The sequence below is a fragment of the Geotrypetes seraphini genome, chromosome 2 (genome assembly GCF_902459505.1).
Source record: "Geotrypetes seraphini chromosome 2, aGeoSer1.1, whole genome shotgun sequence".
Classification (NCBI taxonomy): domain Eukaryota; kingdom Metazoa; phylum Chordata; class Amphibia; order Gymnophiona; family Dermophiidae; genus Geotrypetes; species Geotrypetes seraphini.
This window is the reverse complement of record NC_047085.1, coordinates 104669352-104685575: the sequence shown is the minus strand read 5'-3', so window position 1 is coordinate 104685575 and position 16224 is coordinate 104669352. Positions and strand designations below refer to the sequence as shown.

At 36.8% G+C, this 16224-nt stretch overlaps 1 protein-coding gene across 1 annotated transcript in view; it reads left to right on the top strand.

Moving 5' to 3' along the window:
- The window catches only part of LOC117355193 (serine/threonine-protein kinase Sgk3), a 160040-nt gene that overhangs the window by 50029 nt on the left and 93787 nt on the right, over nt 1–16224 (top strand). The window contains exon 4 of the mRNA XM_033933363.1: nt 32–104. Within this exon, the coding sequence (XP_033789254.1) occupies nt 32–104 (73 nt within the window). The remainder of the gene's footprint in view (nt 1–31; nt 105–16224) is intronic.

Sequence of the window (16224 nt, the reverse complement as noted above, 5' to 3'; positions counted from 1 at the left end):
TAAAGGCTAATGAGTCTGTGTTTTATTTTAGCTTAAGAAACAGTTTCCCAGTACAAATCTGAAGATTCCAGCTAAAAGAATTTTTGGGGATAATTTTGACCCAGGTGAGTAGGCACTTGTGGTGGTACCAAATCTGTGAGAAATAAAACAAAAACTACACATTGAAGAGAGACTCAGAAGAGCTTCAGTGGAAGAAAATGGCTGGTATAGGAAGCAAAAGTGTTGGATTTGTCTACAACAGGAGTGTCCAACCTGCGGCCCAAGGGCCGCATGTGGCCCCATGAAGTATTTTGTGTGGCCCCGGTCAAGGGCGATGCAATGTTTTCCTTTGCTGCCTCGGGGTGTTTACTGTCTTGCCGGCTTTCTCCTTTGTCTTGCTGCAGCGTTTGTGCGGCCCCCAGAAAATTTTTTTTCAGACAATGCGGCCCAGGGAAGCCAAAAGGTTGGACACCCCTGGTCTACAGTATCACAAGAATTTGATATTCTCCCTTACAAAGCTGCAGTAGTGACTGCTGTATGGCAAATGCTTCGATGCCCATTAAATCTCTATGGGCATCGGCGCAATTACCGCAGCAGCAACCACTACTGCAGCTTTGTAAAAGGAGCCTTATATTTGCTATTACACACTTGTTAAAAGAAATCTAAGCATTTTATAATATATAATCTTTTTGTATAGGAATGCTAAAAAAAAATTATAAATAAAGACAAACATAAAACAAGAAAGGCAGTATATTTAACACTGCAATAAATCATCTAAAACCAAAGAATACATTGTTTTTAAAGATACAGAAATCCCAAGTTAAAACATCTCTTGGAAATACAGTAAAACCTTGTATTGCAAGTAACTTGGTATGCAAGTGTTTTGCAAGACAAGCAAAATATTTTATTAAATTTTAACTTGATATACAAGCAATGTCTTGCAATACAAGTACATACAGTATACATGCATCACATCATCACAACTGAGCCGATGGTTCTTCTCTCTCTGACGCTGCAAGAGTATACTGACTGTTCCATACAAAGTCTTGCAATACAAGTACATACAGTATACATGCATCACATCATCACAACTGAGCCGATGGTTCTTCTCTCTCTGACGCTGCAAGAGTATACTGACTGTTCCATACAAAGTCTTGCAATACGAATACATACAATATACATGCATCACATCATCACAACTGAGCCGATGGTTCTTCTCTCTTTCTGACGCTGCAAGAGTGTACTGACTGTTCTAAAAAACGTACGAGTATGTGTAGTATTTTGTATTAAAGTTTTTAGGTTGTGGAACGAATCGTCTGAGTTTCCATTATTTCTTATGGGGAAATTCACTTTGAGTTTTTAAATCTTTATTCATTTTCTTATGTTACAACAAGTGTTTCAATAAACTCATTAGAAATTTGAATATACACACTTGATTAACTCATATATTAATATCAAATTTAACATTTCATTAGAAATTTAATATTATATAAAATTATAATATTATGCAAGAAATCAAAATTTATATAATTCTTATTAGATATAATAATCCCCTTTCCCTCCCTCCCTCCCAATCATTAATACATAAATCAATTTTTAATTGTAATTCATTCATATATTAATTATTATATAATAATCAGAATTAAAAACCCACCCCATTCCCCTCTATTCAAATGTTTATCAAGGGAAAAGTTAATCATCCATTAAAGAAATCTGTTAACGGTCTTCAGATTTTTCCAAATTTTATTTATGAGAAAATTTATCATTCTTTGCAAAAATCTTTTAATGGTCCCCATATTTTTTGAAATTTATTCATATATCCTTTATGTGTTGCAATAGCGAGTTCCATTTTATATATATGGCATACAGAATTCCACCAGAACATATAATTCAATCTATCATGTTGTTTCCAATTAAATGTAATTTGTTGTATTGCTATTCCAGTTAGGATAAATAAAAGTTTGTTATTACTTGATGAGATTTGGCTCTTTGCTCTCATGGTTGTTCCAAATAATATAGTATCATATGTCAAGGCTACTGGATTTTCTAATATTCTATTAATTTGGGGCCAAATTGATTTCCAAAATGATAAGATAAATGGACAAAAGAATAAAAGATGGTCTAATGTCCCAATTTCAACATGACAGTGCCAGCATCTATTGGATTTAGAGCTATCTATTCTATGTAAACGTGTAGGGGTCCAAAATGCTCTGTGAAGAAGAAAAAACCAAGTTTGTCTCATAGATGCTGATACCGTACATTTTAGCCTCCAAGACCAAAGTTGTGGCCATTGAGATGCACTAATTTGGTGTTTTATCTCAATGCTCCAAATGTCTCTAAGAGTATTTTTTGGTTTTTTATTTATAAATCCAGATATTAATTTATACCACTGTGCGGCTTTATGTCCTATTGAGTCCATCTGGAAACATAAGAATTCTAAACTGTGATATTTAGCAAGGTTTTTCCATTCAGGGAACCCTTCCTGAATAGATTGTTTCAATTGCAACCATTTAAAATATTGTGTTTTATTAAGACCAAATTTATGTTGCAATTGTGAAAACTCCATCAATTTGTCATTTTTTATCACATCATCCAAAATACGAATACCTGCTATCATCCAATGTTTCCAGATGACTTTAAAACCGCCAATCTTGATCTTGGGGTTTAGCCATATAGTTTGATTGGTTGATTTACTAATTGGAATTTGAGTAAGATTACTTATGTATTTTAAAGTTTTCCAAGTATCCATAAATATTTTATGATCTTTGTATAACCTTGGCATTTTGATACTAATTACATGATTAAGACGTAATGGAAACATAAGCCTCCATTCTAGCCAAAACCAGTCTGGAATATTATTTGTGGGTTCTGGGAGGATCCAATACATACCATGACGTAAGATATAGGCTTGATGATACCTATAAAAGTTGGGAAAATTTACCCCTCCCTCCTTAATTGGTTTTTGTAATGACACTAGAGCAATTCTTGGTTTTTTATTAAGCCATATAAATTTTGTCAAAATCCTATTTATTTTTGTATAAAACGAATCTTGAAAGAAAGCTGGTATCATCCCCATTTGGTAACATACTACAGGTAAAATCATCATTTTTACAGTTTGTACTCTTCCCCACCAAGATAAATGCAAAGGATTCCATTGCTCACACATTTCTGTTACTTTTTGTAATAAACATTTTTCATTAATTTTTATTGTTTCATCTACTGTTTTTGTTATCAAAATTCCAAGGTATTTAATATATTCTTCCTTCCAAACAAAAGGGAATGTATCAAATAAACCTTTTGTACAGTGTATATTTAGTGGAAGAATCTCTGATTTATTCCAATTAATTTTATATCCTGAAAAATTTCCAAATTTCTCAATCAATTCAAGTAGATATGGAATGGTGGATTCTGGATTTTTCAGATATAGTAATAAATCATCTGCATAAGCAGATATCTTATATTCTTTATCTGAATGAGGTATACCCTGTATCTCCTTAGCTTGTTGGATTGCTAATATTAAGGGTTCTAAAACAATATCGAACAGCAAAGGGGACAAGGGACATCCTTGTCTAACTCCTCTCTGTAGATTAAATTTTTCTGAAAACGTATTATTAATATATAATCTAGCAGAAGGGGAGCTATACATTGTTTGTATCATTTGTATAAATCCAGGACCTATACCAAACCATTCCATTGCCTGATACATATAAGGCCATTCTACTCTATCAAAGGCCTTTTCTGCATCTAATGAAATTGCAAAAGTAGGTTCATTCATTTTCTTTGTTAAATATAACATATGGAATGTTAATCTGGTATTGTGAGATGAATGTCTTTGAGCAACGAATCCTGTTTGATGCATTCCTATTATATGGGGGAGAGCTTTAGCTAATCTTAGCGCAAGTATTTTTGCTAATAATTTTCCATCTACATTTATTAAAGATATTGGTCTGTAGTTTGAGACCAAAGTGGGATCTTTATTGGACTTTGGCAAAACAATAGTTAAAGATTCTGCTATAGTGCCTTTAATACAACCTTTATTGAGTTGATATTGATAAAGATTTAGTAGATAGGGTAGTAAAAAATTTTGAAATGTTTTATAAAATTCAACTGTATATCCATCACCACCTGGAGCGGATCCAACTCTAAGGGATTTCAAAGCTGTTCCTAATTCTTTTATTGATATTGGTTCTTCTAAACTTCGTTTTATATGTTCAGGAACTTTTGGACCCTCTAACATTTTCAAAAATTCTAAACCATCTTTTTCTTTATTTTTATAAGTCTCGGAAGAATAAAGAGATTTATAAAATTTTAGGAATTGTTTTAATATAGGTTCAATTTGTGTAAATGTGTCTCCATTTTCATTTTTTATAGCTATTAATTTTGTTTTTCTTTTTTTTGTTTTAAGATAGTTTGCTAATATTCTTCCCGACTTATTTGAGTTACCATAATACAATGTTTGCTGAGAAAATAATTCTTTTCTAATCATTTTAGATGAGATTTCATTATATTTAATTTTTAATTTTAATAATTCTTGTTGAATTGAATATTCCCATTTTTCTATTAATTTTGTTTCCAAATTTTTAATCTCTTTTTCTAAATTTAAAAATTGTTTTTTATTTTGTTTTTTGAGAAAAGCCGAATAGGAAATTATTTGTCCTCTAATTGATGCTTTAAGAGCATCCCATAAAATTTCTCTATTAATCTCATCTTTATCATTAATTTGAAAAAATTCTTTCATTTTTATTAAAAGATTTTCACAAAAAATTGGATCAGCCAACAATGTATTATCGAACTTCCAAATTGGTCTATTATTATTTTGATCAATAATTTTAATTTTTATCCATACTCCACCATGATCAGATAAAACAATAGGATCAATGGCTGCTTGTGTCACTTGCTGTGCTAGATGATTTGAAATAAATATATAATCTATTCTTGAAAAAGAATTGTGAACATGAGAACAAAAGGAAAATTCCCGATCATTAAAATGAAGTATTCTCCAAATATCTGTTAAATCACAAGATTGTGTCAAATTTTCTAATCCCATAGATTTCATAACTCTACTTGGGTTTTTATCTAATAAAGGATCCATTACAGCATTGAAATCCCCTGCTACTATTAAATTTGAAGTAGCTAGTGGTAAGATCAGTTGTTGAAGGGTTTTAAAAAATTCATTTTGGTTCGAATTAGGGGCATATATATTAATCAACATCATGGTAGTATTTCCCATATTCATTTCCACTATTACCCATCTCCCATGAGTATCTGAAGCTTTTAATTTGAATGAAGCAGAACATTTTTTACTAACTAGAATAGCAACACCTGCCTTTTTCCCTATAGCTGATGAGAAAAAACAATGTTTGACCCAACCTCCTTCCAGCTTATTAGATTCAATATGTGAAAGGTGGGTCTCTTGTATGAAGCATATATCTGAATTTTGCCTCTTTAAAAATGATAAAGCTTTTTTCCTTTTTATCATATGATTTAGACCATTAACATTTAAGGACATTATTTTAAAATCCATTTATTTTTTTTATTTTTTTTTTTAATTTTCAGATAGTAAACAATAAATAATTTTAAGAAAAAATTTTCCCAGTAATTTAAATATTTTATATCCTTTCCCCTCCCCTTATCCATCCATTTCTTATATATCCCCCCTCTATTCCCTCCCATCCCTCCCCTTTTTATTACGAAAACTTGGATACGCAGATTGAGGTTAGATTTAAATAACTCCCCCAAGCTATTAATAAATTATCTAAATTACTACCAATTTTTTTTTTTTTTTTTTTTTTTTTCCTTTATATATCAATAGATTTTTAAATCAAATTAATATATATAAAAAAAATTAATATCAAAAGAAATTCATTCTCCCATTACTGTTTTCCAAAGTATCAGAGTTTGTTATTTTAAATTTATCCATTTTAAATATTTTGTAGATATGGTATTGTCCATATAGCATGATGCCAGGAATTGAAGTCTGTGGTAAAGGGACGGACACACAGACTCACTTTCATGGCACCAGAGTACACTACTTTTAATTTAAGGCTATTAAAATGCTACCAGTTTTGTATTTCATATTTTTACAGCGTCGCAAACCACAGTGAGTCAGGGTGCATCGCACGGAATATAAACCCTCAGTTAAGAGGGTACTCTGGAGCAACCCTGGGGTAGTGTTTTGGCAGTAACTGTCTGTCATAGACCAGTGTTCAACACTGGTAGCCACAAGTCATCGTTCAGTTTAAAAGTGCTTTCCTGTAATGTATATTTTTATATTTATATGAAGAATATTTATGAGGTATAAGAGACTCCATAAAATATATCAAAAAACTTTTCCGGTAAACTTTCGTTTCAGATTGAGATTTTTGTATATATTTTCTATTGAAACGCAATCTATTGTATTTGAAACGCAAATTTACCGGAAGTTCCGCCTCTTACAGGAAATCATCAGATTAAACCAATCATGTTATGATTGAAGGATGGCTCTGTTTTCTTTCTATACTCCGCCCCTAATAGTTTCTAACCAATCAGCACATCCCTTATTCTTTTGTCAAAGAGAAAATCTTCCTTCGTCACCATTTCAAGATGGATCTCTGTCCAGTTAAGAGTTTTACATGTAAGTCTGTTCTTGTTTAAAAGTTCTAGAATTGAATCATGTGGATTTCTTTAGATTTTTATTTCTTCTTTGCTTCCTTTTGAGAATGTTGTATGCTGTTCAAATTTTTAATTCGGTCCTCGTGCAAATTTTCCGTTGACCTGAGAGTTTTAATTCTTTAACCGATGTTTTCAATTTTCTTCTATATTGAAATATTTATTTACTATATGAGTATATATAAGTAAATAAATATTAAAAGTAGCCATCAATTGTTTTTAAGTTGTCATTGGTTGATCAAGTTGGTCCATAAATTCTTGTAGTTTTTTGGGTTCCATAAAGTTTTGGGTTTTGTTAGCTATAGTAACTTTCATTATCGCTGGATAAAGGAGACCAAACCTAGCTCCTAAGGATCTCAGTTGGGGTCTCATGTCGAGGAATTGTTTTCTTTTTGATGCTGTTTCTTTTGCGAAGTCTGGTACAATATGTATTTTTGAGTCTTGACATTTTAGATTTTTGTTTTCCTTGGCTAGTTGACATATTTCCATTGCTTGTTGATGTCTTAAAAGTCTAAATATTAAAGTCCTTGGTCCCGTTTGAGTATTATTTCTTTGTGTTGGAATCCTATGTGCTCTTTCTATTTCCAATTCTGTTTTAAATTTTAATGGTAATATTTTAGGTAAAAATTTTTCCAGAAAGGCTATCGGATCGTTTTTTTCCACTCCTTCCGGTAGTCCAATAATTCTTAAATTGTTCCTTCGCTCACGATTCCGGCTATCTTCAATATTTCTTTTAATTTCTGTCACCTCTTTCCAAATGGTTTTGCTGTATCTCATATCTATGTTTAGTTGTTCTGAATTATCCTCCAATGTAGAAATTCTGTTTTCTGTCATGTCTACTCTTTTTGTAAGGATTGCAGCTTCTTCAATCGCTTTTTGTAGTTTTTTATTACTATCTAAGACAATCTCTTTTATTTGTCTCAGTTCTTCCATAACGTCAAGATTTTTTTCTGATGGCAGCGGCACTTTAGAGGGTGTACCCGGTTCTGGTTTCGACCTCTTGTTGCTACCTGTTCCAGATACTCCGGCTCCCAAATCAGATTTATTTTGTTTGTTTGAAGTCATGTTCTGATATATTTCAGTTATTTTCTTTTTAAAATATATTTTTTTTGGTAGTATTCTTATATATATAGCTTGTTTATGCGGAGCTACTCTCTCATCCAACCGTCAGAGTTCGCGTCCAAGCCACGCCCCCGGGGAAATTCACTTTGATATACAAGTGTTTTGGTTTACAAGTATGTTTTTGGAATGAATTATGCTCGTAAACCAAGGTTTTACTGTACTGTATATTCCAAGCTTCTTAAGGCCCATATTTTAGAAGCATTCCCATGTGAAAATAGTGGCTTCTAATGTTTATCGCCTTCACATGCAAAGAGCTATTTTAAGAAAATTTCTATTTAAATGTGGTGATCCACAGCACACAGATTTTGAGGTTTCAAGGTCTAAAACATCAATGTATATATCCCATCTTTGAAGGAGAACACATGTAACATATTAAATGATGACAGACCTGTCTGGTCCATCCAGTCTATCAAAGTAGCCAAAGTTGAACCTGCACCTCTTTGTGCCCTGTAAAGTATGAAGATTATGTAAGTTTTGTCTTGATTTCACCCTCTTTCTATGTGTATCACACATTTTTGACCCACTACCTCCACCAGGAGGATATTCCAGTCATCCACTACCCTCTTCATGAAAAAGTACTTCCTAGTATTATAAGGATTTGACTGTATGTATCTTAACTCCTCTGTCCTTTCTTAAAGTATACTTTTTCAGATCTTCAAGTTTCTTCTCATATCTTTTAGCTCTAATTCCATACCATTTGTATTGCCTTAATCTAAATCAGTTCAAGCTTTTATCCTAGGACAAGCAGGCAGTATATTCTCACATATGGGTGAGGTTATCCACGGAGCCCAGTATTAAAGGGTACTGTCAGTTTAAGCTTTAGTGACGCTTCAAGACTGCCGGTTCCTCAGTCTTTTATTTTCTGCAGAGCGAAGAAGTTGTCCGGACACTGTCCATACGAGTTTGTCTTCCCATCAACTTTTTTTGCCTTTCTGCCTGTTCAGCTATTGGACTTTGAACTTATGATTTTTTTCTCGGCATTTGCAACCATTGCGTTTTTTGACCTTGCCACCAAGATATTTCCTCTCATGTCAAGGCCTTCCAGCAGGTTCAAGAAGTGCTCTCGTCAATGGCCCATATCAAGTTTCAAGTTTATTATGACTTGATATACCACTTTAAGTACCAAAGCACTTTACATCTTATCACTCACTGACCAGTACAATGGTGCATTCAGTGTCTAGGGCCAGAGCATTAACTAAACTCTTGTACCCGCTGTCTTGCATTGAAAAAACACTCTCTTAAGGCTTGACATGTCAAGCAAGAAAAGCTTTTTGGAGTGGTCTTGGCGGACAAATCAGTGAAGGCGGTAATGGCATCGATGGCTCCCTTGACGTTGGACTCAGTTTCTGCATCAGGTGAACCTTCTAAGAAGCCGTCTTCATCTCACCCAGTGTCACAGTCATCTTCAGCATCGAGTCCCTTGATGCATGCCAAGTGTCGATGCCATCATCTATCTCCATCGGTGCAAACTGTGTCTTTAAAGCTTGCTTCCTCATCGAGGTCACCCATGTCTTGGCACCCTGCAGCACCAGTGGTATTGGCTGTTGAGCAAATGTTACCAGTGCAGTCCTTCCAGGACCAAGTAAAGGAGTTTTTCCAACTAAAGCTAGCTGTGCTGTTTCAAACGCATGCGACACTGGTGCTTGCACTGACTCCCTCGGTACCAACCCAGCCTGAGCATGGCATATTGAGGCCCCAGGGTACCAAACCTTGCTCTCCTGGTAAATCTACATCTTGGAGGTCATCGAGTTCCCATGGTACCGATCCTCGCTCTTCTCCTAGTAAATCTAAAAGAGCCTCGAGATCTCATGGTACCGGTTCTCATTCTCCTCATTTCAATTTAAGATCTACACATTCAACGTCTAACTTCTTCATCATCTTCAACTGACCAGTACAGAGTTCTTCTCGACGTTTTCACCATCCTCTATCTCCCCAGACCAAGAAGCGTGCATCTCCATCGTCTTCATTCAGAGAATCTCCTGGAGTTGGGGATGTAGATTCAGATCTCTCTCTTCATTGACCCTGAGTTATCTGCTTCAGAATTGTATGGCATCTCATCAGATCCATCTCCGCTGCAGCCTAGGTGCAGATTGCCTCCTGAAGGATTGTCTTTCACAAAATTTATCAGGCAGATGGGGAAAGCTTTGCCTGTTAATTTGGAGGCAGACACTGAACTGAGAGCAGAGCTCCTTGAGGCATTGGATTTTGATGAGGCTCCTAAAGAATTCTCCAAGTTGCTTCTTCATAATTTACTTAAGGAAGCCATGTTTAAGAACTGGCAAACTCCTCTCACTCTTCCCCTAGCTCCTAGGAAAATTGATTCCTTGTACAGGGTACAGTCGTGCCCAGGTTTTGATAAGCCACAACTGCAGCACAATTCTTTGCTTGTCAAATCTACCCTTAAAAAATCTTCTAGCACACGATTGTATGCCAGTTCGCCACCAGGCAGTGAAGGACGTACAGTGGATAAGTTCGAGCGCTGCCTTTTCCAGAACTCTGTTAGCTAGCAGAGTTCTCGGCTATAATTTCTTTGTCATTCTATCTCAAACAACTCATAAAGAAACTTGCTGATTTTAGCAGTACATTCCACCTGATCGCCTTTCAAAGTTCATGAAACTTCTCATAGGCTCCTTCAAACCAGAAGGTTCATGGCTAGGTTGGCTTTTGATGCATTTGATGTGACATCTAGAGCATTGGCTATGTCTATTGCCATGAGATGACTAGTCTGGCTTCAAGTCTCTGACCTTGACATCAACGTTCAAGATCGCTTAGCTAACATTCCTTGTCTAGGAGAAGTGTTGTTTGGAGACAGGCAAGGATGCGACACAAAGACTTAGTCAACATGAGCAGAGCTAGTTTACTTTAGCAGGGTCTAAGTCTAAGACTCAACCTTCTGTTTCCAGAAACCATCTTACATCTTATCCGGCCACCTTGTCCTCTTCTAAACCTCCACCACAGAAGAGACAAAAAAAGGGACCTCGGAAGGCTCAGACTTCTGTCCACAAAAATCAACTCAGTCTTATGACATTCTGTCCTTTGCTCAGTTTGTTCAATTGATCCTCTTGGGCAATAAAAAAAGCTTCAAAAATTTACAAAGTTTTGCGTTCAACCATTTTTACTTCTGATTCGCCCACTTAGCAGTATTGGGAATCAGAACATAGGTTCTAATCAATGGTTTGAGGAGATAAATTATTTGGGGCTAAAGTATAACGCCCCACTCTCTCTACTTCTATTTCCCAATCCTTGTATTTCATTATGCACAAAGCTTACTGGACTCCTGACAAACTTGCTAAAATACTTAAAAAAAGACCTTTCTAATCTGTGCTGGTCCTGCTCTACTGTCCCAGGTTATCTTTCTCACCTTCTTTATTATTGTCCAAATGTACATTCCTACTGGGAATCCATATGGTCAAAAATAGTTGAAATTATTCCACTCATTAAATCTACACAGGTAACATACAAAGCAATTATACTTAGATAATTGAACCCTGACTTATCCATCCCTGATGAATCTCTCAAAACTATTTGATATTATGTTAGCTCTAGCCACCCATCTAATAATTAGTCATTGGAAAGACAATACCCAATTATGTTTCACTGAATGGTGAGATTACCTTGGTTCAATTAGAGAATTTGAAGAAATTGTTGCTATCAAGAACAAGTCCCACTGAAGTTTTCTAAAAATACGGGCACTCTTAAATCTCTATTGCACTGTAATATAATTGAGTTCTACTTATGATAACTTGTGAGTATACATATACTTCTCATTATTTATTCTCCTGCAGCTTGTACTAATCTGATGTTGTACAATGTTATGTTGTTTATTACTTTTTTATGAAAATAACAATAAACACGTTTTTTAAAAAAAAAAAAAAAAGAAGAAGAAAAAGAGAGCATACCACAATTCCTCCAACTCGGCTACCTCCCCATCTGTCATCTTTTGTACCATCAATGCTGGGCTCTCATTACAATGGACGCTTGGGTCCTCAAAGTTATACAGGAAGGTTACTCTCTTCATTTCATCACCATTCCTCTAATCAACACTCCAAGATATAGAGAATGACAAGGTGACTATTAACCACCAAAACGGGGAGGAACAAAAAAATGGTCACCGCGGGTATGGGCACAAGGCCATTCACCGCGCCGTGGAGCAGTGAATGGCCTTGTCCCTGCAGTTAAGTGAGGGAACATGCACAAAATACTTATCACCCCTCACAATTGCGCGGTCCAGCAGCCCCCTTCCTCCTTCCAATCACCATGGTCCGGGCATCACCCTCCCTCCCCCTCACCTTCGCTGGCAATTTTCATTGTCTCCGAGTGGCCCAAGCCTTTTTCTGAAGTTGTGCGTGGCTGCCTGAAACTTCCCCAGAAACAGGAAGTTGCGTCGGAGGAGAAGTTTCAGGAGCTGCATGAGACTTGAGAAAAAGTCTCGAGCTGTTCGTAGACAATGAAAATGCCAGCGAAGATGAGGGGAAGGGAGGGCGGGCGGGGGTTGCTGGACCGCACGAAGGGCGCTGAAGGAAGGTGGAGAGAGAGGAGGAGGGGTGAGAGGAACAGACGCTGATGGGAAAATGGGGAAGAGAGAGTGGGGAGAAGGCGTTAAAGGAAAGTGGGGAGAGGAGAAAGTGGAACAGACGCTAAAGGAAAGTGGAGAGGGGAGAACATACTGGATGGAAGGAGGGGATAAAGGAAAAAGGGCACATGCTGGATTGGGGAGACAGATACCAGATCTGAGGGGAGGAAAGGAGGAGATAGATGCTAAAAACCACTTGGGGGAGGGAAGGAAAGATGCAAGGGAAGAAGACAGAGATGCCAGACTATAGGAGGAACGGAGGGAAGAAGATGTGTGCCAGACCAATAGGGGGTGGGGTGGAGGGAGAGGCACAGTAACAGAGCAGATGCTATATGGAAGAAGCAGAGAGAAAGCAGTCAGTGGATTGAAGGAATAGAATGACGAAAAGATGAGGAAAGCAGAAATCAGACAAAGGTAGAAAAAAATTTACATTTCTTTTCTTTTTTTTTTGTTTTAGGATAAAGTAGTATATTAGTTGTGTTGATAAATATTTATAAACAAAGCCCTGCCAGCTGAAGATCTCTTCCTCTAGTTCAGCAGCAAGAAATTTGATTTATAAAATGACAATTGTACAGAATATTATTTCTTTTTATACTTTAATAAAATAAGTTCAGTATAAAACTATTCGAGGCTTGTGCGGATGGGATTAGATGGTTTACGGGGACAAATTTTCCCCCGTGTCATTCTCTAATGTGGAACATTGCACAAGTTCTACTTCATGGTTTAACACTGGTATACTTAATTGCTCATTTTCAAAGCACTTAGACACACAAAGTATCATCTATGGTACTTTGTGAGTCTAGGAGCTTTGAAAATGAGCTCCTGATCTCTTTCTTTTCCTGCCATTTTGGGGTACAAGCTATAGAAGCCTGCCTGGCACCAATCCTACTTCCCAACTACTGTAGTTGCCGTCAAAGCCTGATACCTAGATAAACACAACTTACTCCACCCCACACAGTCTGGCTTCAGAGCCAACTATAGCACGGAGACCCTACTAGGAACGCTAATGGACACTGCCAGACAACACCTCTGTACAGGCAAGAAAATCCTGCTCATACAACTAGACCTCTCTGCAGCCTTCAACCTAGTTGATCACTGCATTCTCCTTCAAACACTAGACTCCATAGGAATCTCAGGCAAGGTACTTTCATGGTTCAAAGGCTTCCTACAATCCAGAACCTACAGGGTTAAAACAAAGCAAGAAAAATCAGAACCATAGTTCAACCCCTGCGGAGTTCCTCGGGGATCACCCCTATCTCCCACACTATTCAATATATACATAGCCTCTCTCAGCTCCTACCTAGACAAACATGGCATAACCTCATACAGCTATGCAGATGACATCACTATTCTCCTCCCCTTCGACCACCCAGAACCCACCATGACAAGCAAAATACACAGAACACTCGAAACAGTAGCAACTTGGATGACGGAGCACAAACTAAAACTTAACCCTGACAAAACAAACTTCATCCTCTTAGAAAACAGTAAAACTCCTACCTTAACAAATCTAGTAATAAACTCGATCTCATACCCCATCCAACCCACACTAAAACTTCTGGGAGTATTAATTGACAGAAGCTGTACCAAATCAACAAAGCAATAAAAGCATCATTCGTGACCATGAGAAATCTAAGACAAATCCGAAAATTCTTCAACGGGAAACAATTCCTACTTTTGGTACAATCTCTTATACTTGGACTAATAGACTACTGCAACATACTATATCTCCCATGCCCAGTGACCATGATAAAACAATTACAAACAATACAAAATACAGCCCTAAGACTCATCTACTAATTGAAAAAATATGACCACATCACAGAAGCATACCATGACTCACACTGGCTCCCAATAGAAGCAAGAGTACACTTCAAATTCTACTGCCTACTATTCAAGGCTATTAATGGAGAAAGCCCAACCTACTGGAACAACCGACTAACTCAATCCTCCTCAACCAGGCACAGAAGAACCCACTCACTATTCACAAACCCACCATCCAAAAATGTCAAACGAAAAAAACTATATGACAACCTAATGGCCACCAAAGTAGCTAAACTAGACAGACAAATCTCCATTCTGCTGTCCTCGACCACAGACTACAAAGCCTTCAAGAAAGAAACTAAAACTCTACTCTTCAAAAAATACATAAAACCTATTTAACACGACCAGTTCCTACCCAAACCCCACCAACCCACTCTATACCCTCAACATACTCTAATTATGCTTCTAATTACCCAACAAACTCTAATATGCTTCTAATTACCCAACATTTATCACCTTAAGATCTCGACAACTCTTTGGTAATTCTTATGTAACTCTTACGACATCTCTTATGCTATGTCACAATTCTTGTAACCTCCTGAAAACTCTTATGTAATCCACCTTGAACCGCAAGGTATTGGCGGAATAGAAATCACCAATGTAATGTAATATAATGTAATCTGTTCTTGCCATTTACAGGACCCAGACCACAGAAATCTGCACAGCATTGGTCAACTTCCCAACCTCTGAAGTTGCCATCAAAGCTCACTCCAGTTATATTTTGCTTTAATTGGATTCTCATATAGTGTTCCTCTGTGTCTATCCCATGCATTGTTGAATTTCATCACTATTTTTGTCTTTACAATCTCCTGCAGGAGGGCATTTCAAGCGTCCTCCACCTTTTCTGTGAAAAAACATTTCCTGAAATTGCTCCTAAGTCTCCCACTTTGCAACCTCTACTCATGACTTCTAGCACCTCCCCATCTCTAAAAATGATTAACTTGAATATTAATGCCATTTAAGTATTTGTATCATATCCCCCCACTCCTCCTTTCCTCTAGGGATGTATATTGAGGTCTTCTAGTCTCTTCATATATGTCTTTTGGCACAAGCCCCTTTATCATTTTTATCACCTTCTTCTGATGTCCTTACTGAGATTCAGCCTCTAAAATGAACACACTACTCCAAGTGGAGCCTCTCCAATGACTTATACAATGACTCCTCCTTTCTTCTACTGGATATGTTTCTCTATACAGCTTAGAATCCTTCTGGCTACAGCCCCACCTTGTCACATTGTTTCACTGCCTTAAGATCCTCCGACACTATCATCCCAAGGTCCTTCTTCTGGTCAGTACTTGCAGCCTTTCACCTCCTAGCAAATATGACACTCGGGGTTTCTACACCCAGTTTGCATCAGTGTACACTTATATGCATTAAATTTTAACTTACAAATATTACTCCATTCTTCTAATCGTTTTAGATCACTTATGTTGTCTACTCTCTTCACGGTGTCTACTCTTTTGTAAATCTTTGTGTTGTGCAAAAAAGAGCAAACTTCCTCTTCTAATCCTTTGACAATATATGCACAAATATGTTAAATAGAATTGGCCCCAATACCAATCCTTGAGGCACTTCGTTCTTCACCTTTTTTTCTCTAAGTGAATTTCATTCACTACTGCCCTCCGTCGGTCAATCAATTTCTAAGCCAGTTCACCACTTGGGTCCTAACTTCAGCCCATTCAATCTGTTCACAAGCCTTCCATAAGGAACCATGCCAAAGGATTGCTGAAGTCCCAATAGATCTCTAGCATGTGCCCTCAATCCAGTTCTCTGGTCACCCAATCAAAGAAATTAGTCAGATTTGTTTGACACAATTTTCCTTTGGTAAAATGATGTTGCCTCAGATCTTGTAAGCCATTGGATTCTAGAAATTATACTATTTCCTTCAGCAATACCTCCATAATTTTTCCTACCAATGAAGTAAGGCTTACCAGTCTGTTTCCCACTTCTGTCACCATTTTTGGAGAGGGACCATATCTTCCCTTCTCTAATACTGTGGAACATTCCCTGTCTCCAAGGATCTATTGAATAATCCCACACAAGGAGCCCCGCTCAGCTGCACAAATTGGCGATTTACT